At 41.2% G+C, this 21490-nt stretch overlaps 1 protein-coding gene across 1 annotated transcript in view; it reads right to left on the bottom strand.

Moving 5' to 3' along the window:
- def8 (differentially expressed in FDCP 8 homolog) overlaps positions 1-21490 on the bottom strand; it is a 52657-nt gene that overhangs the window by 9777 nt on the left and 21390 nt on the right. The window contains exons 6-11 of the mRNA XM_072279756.1: positions 18310-18451; positions 16312-16476; positions 11868-11995; positions 10733-10846; positions 7750-7830; positions 5432-5572 (exon numbers count right to left, since the gene is read on the bottom strand). Coding sequence (XP_072135857.1) covers positions 5432-5572; positions 7750-7830; positions 10733-10846; positions 11868-11995; positions 16312-16476; positions 18310-18451 — 771 coding nt within the window. The remainder of the gene's footprint in view (positions 1-5431; positions 5573-7749; positions 7831-10732; positions 10847-11867; positions 11996-16311; positions 16477-18309; positions 18452-21490) is intronic.

The following is a 21490-nucleotide window of genomic DNA, read 5'->3' as shown; positions in this document are numbered from 1 at the left end:
TTCTGCCTGACATGTTGAGAACAGAAATAATAAAGCTGGGTTCGAAGTATTTTCAGAACAGTGAAGGGCCTTTCCTAACAACAAATAACTGCTCAATGAACAATACTTGGTTCAAGGGGAAATTGGGAAATGGTCGTGGTGAGGAAGTGACTTACTCATGGCTAGTCTAATCCCCTTCTAAGAAGTCTGCATTTTGTACCTGTTGTCTTCTCTATTCCCCGTCAGACATCAATCCTGATTGGAGCAGGAAAGTGGATTCAATCAGTGGAGAGCACCTGAAAGGATTAGTGTTCATGGTGCCAAGAATCAACAGGAATGCTTCACACAGTGGAAAGAAATGGGAAGAAATTTAGCTGGAAACAGAGGAGTTATTGACGTGGTATTTCAGTCACAGATTGAGAAGGAAAAGCAGAAGTGGCATGATATCTTGATGAGAATCCTTCACTGCATAAAATTCCTTGTGACTCAGAACCTGGCTTTGTGAGCACTCAGGGAGTCACATCAGCTAGACGATGACTCCAATGTGGGAAATTTCCTTGACTTACTGAAACTACTGGCCATCTTTGACCCTGTCATAAAAGAACACCTCACTCATTTGGAAAGTCATCCTGGATCCACGTCTTATCTTTCACCAGGTGTCCAGAATGAATTCATCCACATGATGGCATCTTTACTGAGAAGCAGTTGTAAAGCCAAGTACTATGGTCTCATGTTCGACTTGACTCCTGATCGGACACACCGTGAGCAGATGTCAGAAGTAGTGAGGTATGTGGAAGTTGATTTTGAGAGGAAAACAATCTGTGTTAGAGTCCTTCCTTGTTTTTATCCAGATTTGCCAGAAGGATGCTGAGAACCCGGTTGAAGACATCTTGAAACAGCTAGAGAAGGATGAAATGGAGCTACAAGATTGTCAGACACAGTGCTATGACAACGCTGCTGTGATGGCTGGACACAGAAGTGGTGTTCATCAAAGAATAAGTGAGAAGCTGACAGCGATGCAGGTGGATGCTTCCCTGGTACGACGGATTCTTGATTACCTGACTGGCAGACCACAGTACGTGTGCTTGCAACACTGTGTGTCCGACAGAGTGATCAGCAGCACTGGGGCTCCACAGGGGACTGTCTTGTCTCCCTTTCTCTTCACCATTTACACCTTGGACTTCAACTACTGCACAGTCTTGTCATCTTCAGAAGTTTTCGGATGACTCTGCCATAGTTGGATGCATCAGCAAGGGAGATGAGGTTGAGTACAGGGCTACGGTAGGAAACTTTGTCACATGGTGTGAGCAGAATTATCTGCAGCTTAATGTGAAAAAGACTAAGGAGCTGGTGGTAGACCTGAGGAGAGCTAAGGTACTGGTGACCCCTGTTTCCATCCAGGGGGTCAGTGTGGACATGGTGGAGGATTACAAATACCTGGGGATACAAATTGACAATAAACTGGACTGGTCAAAGAACACTGAGACTGTCTACAAGAAGGGTCAGAGCCGTCTCTATTTCCTGAGGAGACTGAGGTCCTTTAACATCTGCCGGACGATGCTAAGGCTGTTCTATGAGTCTGTGGTGGCCAGTACTATCATGTTTGCTGTTGTGTACTGGGGCAGCAGGCTGAGGGTAGCAGACACCAACAGAATCAACAAACTCATTCGTAAGGCCGGAGATGTTGTAGGGATGGAACTGGACTCTCTCATGGTGGTGTCTGAAAAGAGGATGCTGTCTAAGCTGCATGCCATCTTGGTCAATGTCTCCCATCCACTACATAATGTACTGGGTGAGCACAGGAGTACATTCAGCCAGAGACTCATTCCTCCGAGATGCAGCACAGAGCGTCATAGGAAGTCATTCATGCATGTGGCCATCAAACTTTACAACTCCTCCCTTGGAGGGTCAGACACCCTTGAGCCGATAGGCTGGTCCTAGATTTATTTCATAATTTACTGGCATAATTTACATATTACTATTTAACTATTTATGGTTCTATTACTATTTATTATTTATGGTGCAACTGTAACGAAAACCAATTTCCCCCGGGATCAATAAAGTATGACTAATTTGCACTAATTTGCAAAAACAACCTGGAGGTGTTTGTGAATTGCAACAATCACTCACTCAACTTAGTGGGTGTACATACAGCCAAGCAGGATTCAATGATGGTCACATTTTTTGGAACTATCAAAGCTCTCTAAGTGCTTTTCTCTCGTTCAACACAGCACTGGGAAAAACTCAAAAACGCCATGCCTGTGGTTGTTAAGTCCAAGTCCGAAATCAGGTGGAGTGCAAGGACAGAAGCAGTGAAGCCCGTCAACAAGTACCTTGAGAAGATATTTCAAGTTCTCCAGGACATGATAGACAATGAAAACGAGACCAGCGGAACAAGAAGTGACACAAGGCAGCTGTACAACATGTTGAGTTACAATTTTCTGATTTTGCTAGGATTTTGGAACAAAGTACTCACTGGCATTGACTGTATTCAAAAGAGGATGCAGGATCCTAGCATGAACTTCCACGACGCTGCCCTGGATTTGAAAGCCTTCCGAGATCATTTTTATGATGAAAGATAAGTGTTGGTCAGTGAGTCACTTGAAAGAGGAGTCAGTCTCTGTCAAGAATGGAATATTGAAGTTGAAAGACATCAGAGACGAAAGAAATGAATGGCGGATAAGAACTCGAGAGATGCTGGGTTAACAGCTAAGGAGGAAATGGAAAGAGTCATGCAGGGTACACTTGACCGTCTTCACAGAGAAATGGACGAAAGGTTTGCTCGTTTGCACGACACTGACGCCAAGTTTGGGTTCCTTCTTGATGTCGAGGGACTGTGTTACGGCGCCGACAGTAACGACCTGAAGAAATGTGAAAATTTGGGCAAATTGTACAGCTCTGATGTTGATGGATGGCAGCTATATGAAGAAATTTTGGATTGCAGAATGTTGCTGTCAAGGCCAGTCAACATAAAAATATCAAGACCTGAAGAGCTTCTTGAATTTATTGGTCAGTATGGAGATGAGTGTCTTCCCCAATCCTCACATTGCTATTCAGATAATGCTAACCATCGCAGTTTCCATTGCCAGCTGTGAGAGATCATTCAGCAAGTTAAAACTAATACTGTCGTATTTGAGAGCCTCCATGGGTCAAGTCAGACTCTGATCTTGCTCTGGTGAGTGTAGAAAGAGAAGAAACTGAAAAGAGCTGACTTTGATCACATCATAGACCAATTTGCATCAGTGAAATCAAGGAAGGTGCAGTTATAATTTTCATGTAGTGCCATACTTTGTTAATTAAAAGATTAACGAGCTTGACTTGTATTTTTGAGCTGATATTATGGTAAAGTTATCTAAAAGATGTGTGTCAGATGTTTGGATGGGCGCAATTTCAGTCCTTGCCATAGGCACTATTTTCTGTAGATACGCCCCTGTGCATCACTGTCTGGTATGGAGGGGTGTGATGGGGCCCTGAATTACCCCTATGAACTGTGCTTTTGGAGAGAGGCAGAGAGAGGTATCTTTGGATGATGTTATGGGTTTTCTGCAGCATATTTACATTTCTATAAGGATGCTGCCTACTTGGAAATTCTTACAGACAGAAGGGAGGAGCTGTTTGAGTGACAGCTAGTATTCGGCACGGTGAGATAAATAGAAGGTCAGATGATAAACAGACAGATACATGGTTTTGGACACTGAATGAGCTTTGTTGTGCCCACAGAAAAAATGGGTTTTGGAGGATTGATCAGGCATATCGATCAGAGGCTCTTGCAGTGTGAAAAGGGAGTGACCGGTGGGGAGTTGTTTGTGTGTCCAACCCTCGCCTGGGTTGATAATTCCACCACAGAAGAATGGTCCCCTTTGTTTTGGTCGCAGTCGGTGACTTCTAAAGGATTTCGGAGGACAACGGGAAGATCAACAGTGTCAGCTCACCTGAAGACTCAAATCTCTTCCCCTCTCTCTCCCCATCACTACTCAACTCAATACCACGAACTGAACTGAACTTTACTCATCATCGTAAGACAATCTATTTACCCCTAGACTTGAAGCTTGGATTTCATATATTTCTGCACTTACTTATGTATAATCATTGCTAACCTGTTTTATATATCTGATTTTATATTACTGTATTGCATAATTACTAATAAATAATTAGTTAATAGCAATACTGGACCCCAAAGTGTTTTCCATTTCTGCTGGTTCTTTAACCCGTCACAGGATACGTGACAGGGGGCTACTGCACAGGACCAAAAGAAGCTGTAGAAAGCTGCAGAAGGTTGTAAATCTAGTCAGCTCCATCTTGGGTACTAGCCTACAAAGTATCAAGACATCTTTAGGGAGCGGTGTCTCAGAAAGGCAGCGTACATTCTTAAGGTCCTCCAGTACCCAGGGCATGCCCTTTTCTCACCGTTACCATCAGGTAGGAGGTACAGAAGCCTGAAGACACACACTCAGTGATTCAGGAACAGCTTCTTCCCTTCTGACATCCAATTCCTAAATGGACACCGAATCTTTGGACACTAACTCACACTTTTTTAAAAAAAATACAGTACTTCTCTTTTTCCACCTTCTTTAAATCTATTCAATATACATAATTGATTTACTTATTTTATATATTCTTTTCTCTGCTAGATTATGTACTGCATTGAACTGCTGCTGCTAAGTTAACAAGTTTCACATCACATGCTGGTGAAAATAAACCTGATTCTGGTAACAGGGACCAGAAATCACTGTTCAACAGCCAGAGACAGAAGGCCATAGAAGAAAGAAAATGGAGGGAAAAGAGCACCAGAAAGACTCAATGGGCAGAGAAGGAGGTAAGGTGAAAGAGGGAAAAGGTGATGGGAACGGCGAAGGAGAGGGGGGGATGGGGGGGGGGCATTACCAGAAGTTTGAGAAATCAATGTAATATAGTCCAAACCAAGTGGTTTGCAGGACTCAGATTTTTATTGCTTCATCCAAATGAGCAATTGAAGGAATATACCCGGCTCTTTTGATGTAAATGTTATAAACAAATGAGAGTGCAATTTTAAAAAGCCAGCTATAGAATACTTTAATAAGAAAAAGCATGGCAGATATTAGAAACTTCTGCATAGAAGCTGCCCTGGGCTGGTTATTTCCAACAGTTCTGTATATTTGAAAACCTGAAAAAGCAAATGAGCAAAAATTTCACAGTTAAAGCAAGGAATCAAGCCCAGAGTTTCCAGAAGCATCTCCTTTTACTCCTAATTGTTAATCATGTTGCTTAAATGAATTAGGCAACAAAATTAACAGAACCACATTTGGATGCAGGAGTATTCAAAACAGAATTGAAAAATCTGACATAAAGGGATACTCTTACACATTGATAACACTGTAAAAAGAAACAAAACACACAAGATTTTCCCATTTTCCAAATGCTACCATCCCCTTTGGCAGATAAAGACTTAAGGAATCCCTTAACCTGACTGTACCTCACAATCCAGTTTAATGTGTTTAGCAAAGATGGTGTGGATTTCAGTTAAAGTGCAGCTCAAGCGACCGGTGGCAATGTCAATTAAATCCTGTAAAGAATACATTTCATCGTTTTCCACAAAGTGCTGTCGATCCTGTAACTACAAATGCAAATATTTAAACACAATTATGTATCTAAAAAAATTCTGACAAAATTTGACAAGGTTCCACACAGAAGGCTTATTCAGAAAGTCAGAAGGTATGGGATCCAGGGAAATTTTGCCAGGTGGATTCAGAATTGGCTTGCCTGCAGAAGGCAGAGGGTCGTGGTGGAGGGAGTACATTCAGATTGGAGGATTGTGACTAGTAGTGTCCCACAAGAATCTGTTCTGGGACCTCTACATTTCGTGATTTTTATTAACAACCTGGATATGGGGGAAGAAGGGTGGGTTGGCAAGTTTGCAGATGACACAAAGGTTGGTGATGTTGTAGATAATGTAGAGGATTGTCGAAGATTTCAGGGAGACATTGATAGGTTGCAGAAGTGGGCTGAGAAGTGGCAGATGGAGTTCAACCCAGAGAAGCGTGAGGTGGTACACTTTGGAAGGACAAACTCCAAGGCAGAGTACAAAGTAAATGGCAGGATACTTGGTAGTGTGGAGGAGCAGCGGGATCTGGGGGTACATGTCCACAGATCCCTGAAAGTTGCCCCACGGTGGATAGGGTAGTTAAGCTTATGGGGTATTAGCTTTCATAAGTCGAGGGATAGTGTTTAAGAGTTGCGAGGTAATGATGCAGCTCTCTAAAACTCTGGTTAGGCCACACTTGGAGTACTGCGTCCAGTTCTGGTCGCCTCACTATAGGAAGGATGTGGAAGCATTGGAAAGGGTACAGAGGAGATTTACCAGGATGCTGCCTGGTTTAGAGAGCATGGATTATGATCAGAGATTAAGGGAGCTAGGCCTTTACTCTTTGGAGAGAAGGAGGATGAGAGGAGACATGATAGAGGTATACAAAATATTAAGAGGAATAGATAGAGTGGATAGCCAGCACCTCTTCCCCAGGGCACCACTGCTCAATACAAGGGGACATGGCATTAAGGTAAGGGGTGGTAAGTTCAAGGGGGATATTAGAGGAAGGTTTTTTTACTCAGAGCGGTTGGTGCGTGGAATACCCTGCCTGAGTCAGTGATGGAGGCAGATACACTAGTGAAATTTAAGAGACTACTAGACAGGTACATGGAGGAATTTAAGGTGGGCGGCTGTATGGGAGGCAGAGTTTGAGGGTTGACACAACAATGTGGGCCGAAGGGTCTGTAATGTGCTGTACTATTCTATGTCCTATGTTAAAATACATTTTTTTTTAAAACAACGTTAATAGCAAAAAAAAGAGATCATGGAAAATAGCAACACACACAAAAATTGCTGGTGAACGCAGCAGGCCAGGCAGCATTTCTAGGAAGAGGTACAGTCAACATTTCGGGCCAAGACCCTTCTTCAGGACTAACTGAAGGAAGAGATAGTAAGAGATTTGAAAGTGGGAGAGGGAGAGGGAGATCCAAAATGATAGGAGAAGACAGGAGGGGGAGGGATGGAGCTAAGAGCCGGACAGTTGATTGGCAAAAGGGATATGAGAGGAGGCCGTGGATAGACATATCAGAAAAGGAATGGGACATGGAATCAAAATGTGTGGCCACTGGAAGATCCTGCTTTCTCCGGCGGACAGAGGGTAGGTGTTCAGCGAAATGATCTCCCAGTCTGTGTCAGGTCTTGCCAATATATAGAAGGCCACACCAGGAGCCTCCCCTACTGTAAAGATGAAGCCACACTCAGGTTGGAGGAACAACACCTTATATTCCATCTGGGTAGCATCCAAACTGATGGCATGAACAATGACTTCTCAAACTTCCGCTAATACCCCACCTCCCCCTCGTACTCCATCTGTTATTTATTTGCATACACACATTCTTTCTCTCTCTCTCTCCCCTTTTTCTCCCTCTGTCCCTCTCACTATACCCCTTGCCCATCCTCTGGCTCCCCCCCCCTTTTCTTTCTCCCTAGGCCTCCTGTCCCATGATCCTCTCATATCCCTTTTGCCAATCAACATGTCCAGCTCTTGGCTCCATCCCGTCCCCTCCTGTCTTCTCCTATCATTTTGGATCTCCCCCTCCCACTTTCAAATCTCATACTAGCTCTTCCTTCAGTTAGTCCTGACAAAGGGTCTCAGCCCGAAACGTTGACTGTACCTCTTCCTAGAGATGCTGCCTAGCCTGCTGCGTTCACCAGCAACTTCTTGTGTGTGTTACAGGATCAAATAATCAGTTTTAGTGAAGTCTAACCTGCAACAAGAGTCTTGCCTCCATTGCCTCTTTGCAAGTAATGAAGTATGGTTTCATTAACAAGATATCTTGCCGGAGTTTCTGCATCAAAAAGGCAAAATAATAAATATCACCAACTAAATTACATTAGCAAAGGTCAACTTCCAGTAAGACGCAATAGGAGTTGTACGATAAAATGAAGACAAAATAATCAAGTAGATACTGGAATGTTTAAAAAAAAAAAAATTTCTATTATGTTTATCATTAAAGGAGATTTACAAGGAAGTTTTTCTTAAAAAGAAAAAAATAGTTTAGGTGTCTGGAACAAGTTGTCAGGGAAATGCGGATATAGGTTTAATAGCAAGGGTTAAAAGAGGCACTTAGGTACACATATGCACAAGCAGAGAATGGAGAAATTTATAGACCACATTCAGGCAGTTGTATAGCTTAAACTGGCATCATGGTCAGTACAGACATTGGGGCCCAAGGGCGTGTCCCTGTGCTATACTGTTTTGTGTTCTCATAAAATCAAATCTATCCTCGTTGTTTCCTGTATTTCATGGCTTAGTGCCCTTTGCAAACTCTAAACCAAATCACCATCACCAGGTTATTAAAAACCAAAGTCTTATCATTTATAGTAACCACTATCTACTCCCATTCACTCTGACAAATAACCACTGATTGGTTTTGTAGCCAATTCAAATTTAATTCTGCACCTGTGCAGGCAGTGTACCTTTTAGCCCATGATTTAAAATTTGTAAACATCTTTTGTAAGTCCTTTCAGAGTTTGCAAAGACAGGAAACAGGCAAAATATTCAAGTGGTGATAGATCAAAAAGTGTGGGCATTGAGGGAGACCTGGAAGTTCTGGTACCCAAATCATTGGAAATTAATGTGTAGATGTAGCAAGCACTTAAGAACAAACAATATTTTGGCCTTTACTGTGAGAGGATTTGAATAATAAGAGTAAAGATACCTTTTGCAAGTAATGAAGTATGGATTATATAGAATCCTGCTGAAATTGCACCCAAAGTATTCCGCACAGCAGGGGTCCCCAACCATTTTTTTGCAACACGGACTAGTTTAATATTGACAATATTCCTGTGGACCGGCTGACCCGGGGGGGGGGGGGGGGGGGGGGAAGAGGGTAGGGTTGCCAACGGACAATAGTAGTCTAACACGTTGTGTTTACCCCGATAAGACTACAATGACCATGAAGCCTTGCGCAGGCACCAGTGTGCATGCGTGTACATGCCCATTTTTTTCTACAAATCGTTTTTGGCAATTCTGTTCCCGGGGGGGGGGGGGGGGGTGTTAATCACAACCAGAATATAGGTGACAACTGGCTAATACACTCAATTTCATTTCTAAAAGGGTTTATCTAACGAATTTATTAAACACACAGCGCATATTTTCCTCGCATGAACATAGTGATAGGTCAATTTTCAGGGGAGCTTGAAGGAAGTGTTGAACGAACTTCCAGTAGAAGTGGTAGAGGCAGGTTTGATATTATCATTTAAAGAAAAATTGGATAGGTATATGGACAGGAAAGGAGTGGAGGGTTATGGGCTGAGTGCAGGTCGGTGGGACTAGGTGAGGGTAGCATTTGGCACAGACTAGAAGGGCCAAGATAGCCTGTTTCCATGCTGTAATTGTTATATGGTTATATAAGTCACTTATAAGTCAATAGCATCATAACATTTTAAGTAACCTTTGGCTATTAAACACACAGCACGTATTTTCCCCATATGAACATATAAAATCATTGCAACACACCAATATCGCTGAATCAGTGGGAGCCCTGGGCTTGTTTCCCTGCAACAAGACGTTCCTATCGAAGGGTGATGGGAGACAGCGATACTCGAAGCGGGTTTCTTATGTCCAGTCTATTCCGCAATTTAGTTTTCATTGCATTCATTGCAGAGATATGTTGGAAATGGAAGCAACGTTTTCAGTGCTTTCGTGGCTATCTCAGGATATCTAGCCTCGACTTTGATCCAGAATGCCGGCAGAGATGTTATGTCAAACATACTTTTCAGCCCGCCGTCATTTGCAAGCTCGAGGAGTTGATCTTCTTCCTGCACCAACATGGATGACGTGCGAGAAACGACCTCGCATGCGTTCAAGCTCCACAGTGGGCATGACAGGGAATGAGGAAGGGTGCAGCTGACTCATATCGCCAAATCATATTGTTTCCTCGCGGCCTGGTAGCACATGCTTTGCGGCCCAGTACCGGTCCGTGGCCCGGTGGTTGGGGACCGCTGCTGTACAGGACTGGCTTCCTTACCAGAGAAGGGATACATTCACAAGCAAGGGAGTGCAGATCACCAAATAGTGTCCTGCTGTGGATAAGATTGGAGGTGCTGCCTATAAGATTATCCCAGGAAGATTAATTTAGTGGATCATGCCAGCACAAGAAAACAGAGTCTTAAGAAATTTCACAGGATAGTCACAGTGATGATGTTCCTCTCGGATATGGCACTTAAAATGAGGGATTAGCCATTCAGGTCGGAGATGAGAAGAAAAACAGAGAATAGAGGTAACAAACTAGAGACAGATGGGTTTTTGGGGTTTTGTGAAATCAAGGGATTTGGGTTAGTAGAAGTAAATATCATTAAAATTAAAAGAGAACCATGATCTTATTCAATGGCAGAACCAGCATAGAAGGGCTAGATGTCTAATTGCAGCTTCTTCGTTCAAAGTATATTGTGTGTAAAGATACATCATACACCATTATTTTTATAAACATTTTCCATTACAACAAAGAATTAATCAAGTTAATTAAGTTCAATTTTCCCTTAATACATTGGTTCAGGATCTCCTTTCATCACCTTGTAAGTTTTGAAGTATGGATTATTTTGTGTTACAATTTCTGTCAGAATCTCCATGCTTTAAGCTGTTTGGCTTGCAATTTCTTTACACTTTCCAGTTTGTGGTTTTCAGCAGAAAATTATATTGCAATTCTGGATACAAGTGCAAAGGATAGATCTTAGATCTAAGCGTACCCGAATTTCCACCAGTTCTTCCACATAATTGAAGAGAAGAGGATTAATTGCTCGAAGTTTCAATACTGGCCGAGATATCATCAGTGTGAGATACCTCATACTATGTCGGCACACCTAGTAATAAAAAAAACAGAATTAGTCAGTCTGCCACAAGTATCAAAAGCTACCAACATTAGCAGATATTAGGTATTCATTTGCATATGGAAGACTTGTTTGGAGGTAGCCTCCAACCTGATGGCATAAACATTGATTTCACCTTCTGGTAATTTCCACCCCCCCCCCTTCCCACTTCTTCTATTCCCCCCTCTGGCCTCTTACCTCTTCTCCTCACCTGCCCTTGATGCCCTTCCTCCTTTCCTTTCTTCCATTGTCCACTCTACTCTCCTATCAGATTCCTTCTCCAGCCTTTCTCTCTCTCACTTACCTGGCTTCACTTATCACCTCCTAGCTAGTCCTCCTTCCCCACCTCCTATCTTTTTATTTTGGTATCTTTCCCCTTCCTTTCCAGTCCTAAAGGAGGATTTCGGCCTGAAACATCGGCTGTTTATTCACTTCCATAGATGCTGCCTGACCTGTTCCACCAGCATTTTGTGTGCTGTTTATAAATACATATATATTGATGTTCTCCTTCTCAGAACATAACCAAACTTTCTTAACATGAAATACTGCTAAAATAGATTAAAATTTTTTATTTTAAATCAAAGTCTATCCTTATGTAGATTATTAGTATCGTGAAAAGTGTCATCACTCAGGGAGTGATGTGCATTATGGAATGTCCTGCCAGAGAAAGAGGTCGAGGCAAGTACATTTGGTTGGGTCCATGGATAGGAAAGGTTTAAAGAGTATAAGCCAAACACAGGAAAATGGGACTAGCTTAGATGGGCACCTGGGTCAGTATGAATGAGTTGAGCTGAAGAACTCTATTACTAAGACTAATACTCTCAATTTGTACACCAATTTATCATTTAAAGAATCTGCAGAGTTAAAATATATGAAAGTTATGCATATGGATTCTATGATTTTAAATGCCTACAATTTGCAAAATAAAAAGGTTTCACTTTAAATTTTCACTCTGCTACTAGATTTTCTTGCTCCCAAGTGCAAAGTTCTCTCTTCTCCCATCAATGTCACCCACCTTATGGGCTTCAAAATCCCAATTGTGAATAACACGGGCGGGAATGACAGCTACATCATTCCAATGGCAGCTGCTACAGTAATATTGGCCTGTGTAGTCACACTTTCGTGCTTCAGCAGGCACACCACCTGAAGTACAAATTAAAAATTCAAATGAGAAAGACACAGGTGAAAGGCAACAAACAAATTAAGCAGGAAACAAGATAAGGTTAGCCGAACAATGTTCTTAGTTCAGTATTAAAAGCTTCTTGGGGCAACAAATGTTTAAAATGTTAATTTGCAGAATTGCTCATTTCCAATAGAAAATACTTTATTTTGTGTACCCGGTCAAGCAGCATGTCAACGTTATGACTATTCTTTAAGTCTTTGACAAAATTTAAAAATCCACTTAAAGGCTCATATTACAAAATGAATTATGTGATTAGAGCTATCGCAAAACAAGGAGGATAGCATAAGTTCACATTAGGTGCCAAAAAATTGAAAGTACAATTAAAGTCACAGGACCATGACAATAAAGATAACAAATATTTTAATATGAAGGAAGGAGTGTATATAATCTAGTAGATCTTATCTTGGAAAATATCCTACCATAAATCATCCACCCACCTGATTGGCACATAACCTGGACTGAATTTCTCCAGCGACACATTTTCTGCATGGCATTCAGACATTTATCATTCACAATGCAAAATACAGGTACAGCAATACATTACATTTACAGTACTCATTTATAATTATCTGATAAAAATACATTTAAGCAAGCACAATCTTTAAAGCTGAGATTTGTCCTTTTGAAATAAGCATACCCTTCACTTATGCGATACTTTGCTGAAGAAAGAGGGTGATCTTATTGAAACATGAAAGATCCTAAGTTGGGGCATAAAACAAGACAATTACAGTTCTAAATTGACAAGACAGTTACAAGATAAGGTTTCAGTCATTTAACCTCTCATGTGAATGTATGTAATTTTCTACCCAGAGGTTTATGGAGTTTTTTTTTTAAAAAAGAGATAAATACATTTTTGAGTTTGGACAATTGAGGGCCATGTGGAATTAGAATAGATGAGGAGTTCAAGCTTGAAATAGATCAGGCTTGATCTCATCAAATGGGATTGCATCTTGACCTGTTCCTCTTCCTGTTACACAAGAAGAAATGTCCCAGTTCACTTCATAAGAGTATTAGTAATAAAACTCTTGTGGAACCACTTAAATAGATATCATTACAAATGGTCAACAAGAAATATATTCTAACTTGCACAAAAGAGGGAGAGAGTTAGAGATGATAGACCCAGGCTTTGGCACTGGAGGCATACCACTAACAATGGAATGATTCAGTTCAGAGGTTCACAAAAGGTCAGAGCTAGAGTTGTGTATTTGGGTAAGCTCTTGAAATAGGGAATATCAAACATGAGAAGAATATGGAGGAATCCAGAAACATGACTCAGAATTTGCAAAAGAACCATTACCTAAATGGGAGCAAAGATGAGCAGGACCTGGTACAAATTAAAACATTTCTTTCACAAAAAGAATTGCTCCAGACATGTGAAAGTACAAATATCAGGCTGGAGTAACTGTTAGAGTTCAAGGACAACAGATTTCATGAGATTAGCACATTTTGAAAGGTTAGTACTCATGTCTGTAGAACAAAGTGCTTGTGAGGAAGGCACCCCTCCCCCCAGGGGAGCAGACACCCCATCTGGCTGAAGCAGAGATGAAGACGACCCTGACCAGAGTCAACCCACACACAGCTGCAGGGCCCGATAATATACTAGGTCAAGTTCTGAAAGGCTGTGCAACCCAAATAACGGAGGTGCTGACAGATATATTCAACATCGCTCCGCAACAATCCATTGTCCCCTCCATTTTCAAGGCAGCAACCATCATTCCAGCAGCCTGCCAAAATGACTATTGCCTGGTGGCATTAACATCAACGATTATGGAACATTTTGAGTAGCTGGTCATGGAGCACATCAAAGCCTTTCTCCTGGCTACACTGGATCTTTTCCGGTTTGCTTATCACTCAAATCAATCCACTGACAACGCGATGGCCGCTACCCTCCACTCTGTCCTGTCCCACCTGGAAAATGTCAGACTGCTGTTTATAGAATTCAATTCGATGTTCAATGCCACCGTATCCCGTAAGCTGGTGGGGAAATGGTCCTCAATGAATCTCAACACCTCCCTCTGTAATATATACTGGACTTCTTAACAGTAAGGCCACAGTCAGTCAATGTGGGCAGTAATGTCTCTTCCCATTACGCCGAGCACAGGCTCTCCCCAAGGCTGTGTGCTCAGACCGCTGCTGTTCACACTGCTGACTCATGACTGTGTCGCAGGATCCAGCTCAAGCTGGATCATCAGGTTTGTGGATGACACAGCAGTGATTGGCCTTATCAAGAACTGACAAGACGGAGTATAAAGAAAGTGGAGCAACTGGTGGATTGGTGTGAGAAGAACAACCCAAGCCTGAACACGGAGAAGACAAAGGAAATCATTGTGGACTTCAGGAAGGTGCAGATGGACCATCCCCCTCCGCGAATACATGGCTCCTCTGTAGAGAGTTAAATGCACCTAATTCCTGGGAGTTCACATCACAGATGACCTCACCTGGTCCCCTAATATCACCTCCCTGAACACCTCCACTTCCTAAGAGGATTGAGGCAAGCAAGGCTCTCCCCACCACCCCCCATCATCTAAACTGTGTCTTACAGGAGCACCATTGAAAGCGTCCTGCCAAGTTGCATCTCCATCTGCTATGGGAGTAGCTTTACAAAGGACTGTGAGAGCAGCTGAGAGGATCATAGGGGACTCCCTACCACCCAGCAGGCACACTTATCAGGAGCGTGATGTACGCAGGGTTCTTAGTATTATTAAGGATCCCACTCATCCAGCTAGCATCCTTTTTGACTTTCTACCACCAAGCAGGAGACTATGATGCATAAAAACAAGGAGTGATCAGGATGAGAAACAGTTTCTTCCCCCCAGGCCACTAGGCTTCTGAAATCCCTGCCGCATCGTATTTGAAGTGTCAATGATTAAACTGTTCCATACCTTACAATTTAATATTAATGCACTTTGGTTTGTTATTTGTGTGTGATTCATTTGTAGATTTTATCCTTACCTTCATAAGTTATCATGTGTTATGTGTACTACTATGCTTTACACCCTGGTTCAAAGAAACATTGTCTCATTTCTATATACATTATATGGTTATATACCTTGTATACAGATATATAGTTAAATGACAATAAACTTGACTATTCATGTTGACTATTCAACTTGACTTGATAGAGATGTTTAAAATTATGAGGGAGATTGATAGAGTTGACGTGGTTAGACTTTTTCCATTGAGAGTGGGGAACATTCAAACAAGAGGACATGGGTTGAGAATTAAGAGGACAAAAGTTTAGGGGTAACATGAGGGGAACTTCTTTACTCAGAGTGGTAGCTGTGTAGAATGAGCTTCCAGCAGAAGTGGTTGAGGCAGGTTCAATGTTGTCATTTAAAGTTAAATTGGATAGCTATATGGACAGGAAAGGAATGGAGGGTTATGGGCTGAGTGCAGGTCGGTGGGACTAGGATGGGGTAAGAGTTCGGCACGGACTAGAAGGGTCGAGATGGCCTGGTTCAGTGCTGTAATTGTTATACAGTTATATCATGTCAATAGCTAATACTGTCCACCTCCAACTAAGAAGCCCAATGTTATGAAGTGTAGATCATAGTATTACCTGAGGAACAAGCCAAGATGCTCAGCCAATACAAAATTCTACTATTAAACTGGTAGGTTAATATTGCCCATTAAAAATTTTGAAGCAAATGTCACTTTATAGATGCTTTTCATTGGTAATTATCCAAGATGTCCCTCAATTCCTAATTTAACCTATGTCAAAACAAAATATTACTAAGATCTGCTATTGTATAGATCTTGAAAAATATTACTTTGGTGTAGAATTTAAAAACACAAAATCCTACATGAATGAATTGTCCTTCCTCCAATCAGACCTCATGAGGCAGAAATAAAGTGCACCAGCCTCTCCCCAAACACAGCAACTGAAGGAATCCTATTCAGTATAGATTCTAAGTTTGATCCCAAGTTACACTATATGATGTGAGGTAAATAAATTACAAAGTTTTGAAATCCAGTCATCATACATCAGGAATAATGCCTTAAGCAAAGCACTCCTAATTGCTCAATTATGCTTTTAAGATCTACAAGAAAGATGCGCTTAGCTCAGAAATACAAAATTAATCAGAAATCTTCTATATAAAATTGCTAACTTTTTCTTCACAGGATCGCAAAGAACAAAGATACACATCTTATAACCTTACAGATCAGAAAATTAAATTTTGGCAAAAAAAACCTTCCCCCTTTTAGCAGAATATACTTCAAGTAAACAGCTTTAAATAATTCAATTCTTCAAAGCATATTAGAACAGAATACTCACGAAGGGATATTGGATGTCGACAGTCTGCACACCTGTAATCTTGTCTGTCCAGTCCCACTTCTGGACAGATGTTTAATTCAAATTCCGACTGATGGCTAACCTTTGATCGTACACAGGATTTGGTAATTTGGTTTAAGCACTTACTATGACACCGGTAATAACAACCTAGCAACAAAATTAAATATTTAAAAATGGTTACATGCAACTTCCAAGGCAGAAATCGCAGCTTCTCAAACTACTGTATTTATTCTTTTGAGGTGCATCTATTTCTGCTCAAAAATACTTTGCTTCAGATTAAGGAATTTACACTGGATTTCTAGTGTACAGGTTTGGAAATTAAATTAGTTAAAAGTGATCATTTTGGTTCTCCAAGTTAATGGAATTATAAATGTGATATTATACAATTAAAATCCAATTATGGGGGCAATGTTTCCCAGAAATTCTGCTCAGTCTGATGACCACCATTTGCTGAATATTATTTGATCTTTTCTGAACTTGTCAGATATAACAACCTTTACCTGTCATTTAAAACTGCTTAAAGATACAAGGATTCTTTGCATTATTTAAGATACATTTAAGTCCAAGACAGATAATTCTGATTTAAATTGAAGCTGACTACACAAGGTTCTGTTTCAATATCTTTTGTTAACAGCTGTAAGAATAAGCCAGAAAACAGCTAAATTTCTTTCAACTTCAAGCTCTGGTTTCAGAAATTTAGTGTCTACAGGTTAACTTAAAACAGATCTTACATAAAATATTGATTTAAGTCATCCTTTCTTACAACTAGCCATGGTAACCATACAAGTGTATTACAAAATACTACAGTGAATTCTTAATATACATTTCATTGAAAATAGGTCAACAAATTCAAGCAACACACATCAAAGTTGCTGGTGAACGCAGCAGGCCAGGCAGCATCTCTAGGAAGAGGTACAGTTGACGTTTCGGGCCGAGACCCTTCGTCAGGACTAACTGAAGGAAGAGCCAGTAAGAGATTTGAAAGTGGGAGGGGGAGGGGGAGATCCAAAGTGATAGGAGAAGACAGGAGGGGGAGGGATGGAGCCAAGAGCTGGACAGTTCATTGGCAAAAGGAATATGAGAGGATCATGGGACAGGAGGCCCAGGGAGAAAGAAAAGGGGGAGGGGGGAAAAAAACCCAGAGGATGGGCAAGGGGTATAGTGAGAGGGACAGAGAGAGAAAAAGGAGGGAGAAAGAAAAAGAATGTATGTATATAAATAAATAACGGATGGGGTACGAGAGGGAGGTGGGGCATTAGCAGAAGTTTGAGAAGTCAATGTTCATGTCATCAGGTTGGAGGCTACCCAGACGGAATATAAGGTGTTGTTCCTCCAATCTGAGTGCGGCTTCATCTTTACAGTAGAGGAGGCCGTGGATAGACATATCAGAATGGGAATGGGACGTGGAATTAAAATGTGTGGCCACTGGGAGATCCTGCTTTCTCTGGCGGACACAGCGTAGGTGTTCAGTGAAATGATCTCCCAGTCTGCGTCGGGTCTTGCCAATATATAGAAGGCCACATCGGGAGCACCGGACGCAGTACATCACCCCAGCCGACTCACAGGTGAAGTGTCGCCTCACCTGGAAGGACTGTCTGGGGCCCTGAATGATGGTAAGGGAGGAAGTGTAAGGGCATGTGTAGCACTTGTTCCGCTTACAAGGATAAGTGCCAGGAGGGAGATCGGTGGGGAGGGATGGGGGGGACGAATGGACAAGGGAGTCGCATAGGGAGCGATCCCTGCAGATCCCTGTTAGTCCTGACGAAGGGTCTCGGCCTGAAACGTCAACTGTACCTCTTCCTATAGATGCTGTCTGGCCTGCTACATTCACCAGCAACTTTGATGTGTGTTGCTTGAATTTCCAGCATCTGCAGAATTCCTTGTGTTTGCGTGTTCAAATATAAACTGACTACATATGATTACAATTGTCATTCTAAATAGAACTAGGGAAATACAAATTGATATATAGTGAGTATTCACCTGTGCAGGTATACCAGGTTTGCAGCAAGCCCCATATAATGGTGCCACACTTGTCACAGAACTGTTTGACACTTTTGCTTTTCTCCTTGAAGAAACGATGTTCAAGCAAAATTTGAATATTTGGTTCATCCTCATCAGGGTCCTATAATGGATAACAAAGATTTAAAATGATTAACCCATTATTATCAAATTGAAACATTGGGGTTCTCTTATCACTGCGAGGAAGAGAAATTTGCAGGTGATGTTGCAATGCACTTGTTCCCTCTGGCCTTGGTAATAATGATCACAGGCTTGGGAGGTGCTATTGGAAAAACTAAATGCATTTAATTCTTGGTACACACTGTACCCAATTTTTTTTTGGTGATATACTGAAGGAGTAGTTAGGGGGCTGATGATTGTGAAAATCAGCTGCATTGTCCTGGATAGCACGGAGTTTCACATTATTGGTGCTGCACTCATGGGGCAAATCATGTTTAATCCATCATACTCCTAACTTGTGCTTACTGATGGTGGAAAGGTTTGGGGTGTGCTAGGAGAACCTAAGCTTAGCAATGGCATTATGTGGCTGGTCAATGATGAACCATGAATATTGATAAGGGAGGCACAGATGTTATTTACCATGTACTTTCTAGTGTCGTTACTGTCTGCTTCATTTGCAGAGGAGTTGCAAATTAAGTTGAATATTATGTAATTATTAGTAAACTTATGATACAAGGAAGAGCATTGATGGAACAGCTGAAGATAATGCACTATTTTGACCCATTTCATTAAATTCACATTTCATTTCTCTTGCCCCAATTAAATAAAGACCATGTTAATATGGTCTTTTTATTCAAGTTCTGATATCTATTTTATTTCAATTTTAAAAATTGAATATTACTTTAACTATAAAACTCTAATCATACATTTTACAAAAGATTGTCACAATCTACCCAGGGACATTTGCTTATGCCAAGCAGAATGGATAAAGTCAACTTGATAATGTAAAGGTGAAATGCTTTGAAACCAAAGACTAGTGTTATCCAGTGCGCCACTGCTCTGGACCCTGCAATGTAAAGCCAAGATGTTTAAAACAGTTCAAGGTGAAGTTTTAGGGATTATTACATACATACATATCCCTCAAATCATACTGAAAACTAAAATTGGTTCAATTTTATAGAATGCGCATCTCCTGGTATCCTGAGGAAGGGTCTCCGAATGAAACATATGACAGTTTATTTATCTCCACTGATGCTGCCTGACCTGCTGAGTTTCTCCAGCAATTTGTGTATGTTGGTCTGGATTTCCAGCATCTGCAGAATCTCTTGTGTTTATATCTTCCACGAGTGTGGTTCTGGACTGTTCGCTACTGACTGCAGCACACGTATAGAAAATGGTTGCTGCCACATAAAATTTAATCTTGAAAAGAAACAGTGAAGTGCACAGCACGAACACATAAGAGTTACTCTTGCTATAACCCTGTACATGGAACTGAAAATTCTAACCTTACTAGCTCTATGCTGCCTCTCAGCCTGGCAGATTCCAGATTATGTTTTGGTCTTCAATGGGTACCAATTATAATTTCAGGACCATTTTGGAATCAGAACATTTCCACTGAGTAAAACATTTGGGAGAGAATGCATGTCATCCTTCTTTTAGCATCTGCACTTTGTCAGATCTCTCCACAATGGATCACAGGGATACACTCTCTTTTTGTGCCACCCAATACAGAGAGACAGAACAAACACAGGAAAAGGCAAAATTATTGACAATTATACTGCCTTTCAACTGTTTGGCTTTGCAGTGCAAACAGTAGAAGTTGTGCTGGTAGCAAGAGTTTGATCGGGTAGCATCTGCAAACTTAATCTTGGCTGTGTCATACGTGACCCCACCTAAGAACAGAAGAATAAAAATCCAACATGATTACCCCTTGCTTAAAGCTCCAGAGGCTTGCTATCATCTCCTACTTCCTTTATAGTCGATGGTAAAGGATGAATCAGACTGCTTCTGACCTCAACACAGCATTTATCCCTGATTTATTACTACTTATCTCTCCCTATCTAATTGTAAAAATATTTACACTAATATAGACATTTTTGTTCTAATGTGCTCAATGTTTAATATACAGTTATCTTGTTAATAATGTTTACCTAATAGTACATACCAGTGATGCTATTGCAAGCAAGTTTTTCCATCGCACCTGTGTACACATGCTTGTGCATATGACAATTAAGTCCAATTTGATTTTGATTTATCTATTGCCTGGATCAATTTCAGACTACACTACTCCAGTGCTTCCTGTAGCCAGGTTGCCATATTTTACTCTCAACTCTCCTACCCATACATCATTTGCATTGGCTGCCAGTTGTCCAATGAATACTAATTTAAAGCTCCTTATACCAAAAAATACTGAATGGCTTATCACTCATCTCAGTAATTCTAAGTTGTAGATGTAGTACCATGCAAGTCTTAGGCACATCTACAGTGCCTACAAAAAGTATTCACCGCCCCCCCCCCCCCCAGAAGCTTTTATGTTATATTGTTTTATCAACATTAAAACAGAATGATTTTTTTTTGGCTTTTTGATACTGATCAACAGAAAAATACTCCTGTCAGTGAAAACAGATTTCTACAAAGTGATCTAAATTAATTACAAATATTAAATAAAAATAATTGATTACACAAATATTCACCCCTTCAAGTCAGTATTTAGTTGATGCACCTTTAGCAGCAATTACAACCTTGAATCTGCATGGATAGGTCTCTATCAGCTCTGCACATCTGGACACTAATTCTTCCCCATTCTTCTTTACGAAAGTGCTCAAGCTCTGTTTGACTGCATGGGGGTCATGAGTGAGCAGCCTTTTTCCAAGTCCAGCAAATTCTCAATTGGATTAAGGTCTGGACTCTGACTTGGCCACTCCAGGACATTAACTTAGACGCTTTTAAGCCATTCCAGTATAGCTTTGGCTTTATGCTTGGGGTCATTGTCTTGCTGGAAAACAAATCTCCCAAGTCGTAGTTCTCTTGCAGACTGAATCAGGTTTTCCTTCAGAATTTCCCTGTATTATACTACATTCACTTTACCCTCCACCTTCATAAGCCTTCCAGGGCCAGCTGCAGTGAAGCACCTCCACAACATGATGCAACCACCACCATGCTTCATGGTAGGGATGGTGTGTCTTTGATGATGTGGTGTTTG

The sequence above is a fragment of the Mobula birostris genome, chromosome 15 (assembly GCF_030028105.1).
Source record: "Mobula birostris isolate sMobBir1 chromosome 15, sMobBir1.hap1, whole genome shotgun sequence".
Classification (NCBI taxonomy): domain Eukaryota; kingdom Metazoa; phylum Chordata; class Chondrichthyes; order Myliobatiformes; family Myliobatidae; genus Mobula; species Mobula birostris.
Note: the sequence above shows the minus strand (reverse complement) of the source record. Positions and strands in the feature narration are given on the sequence as shown.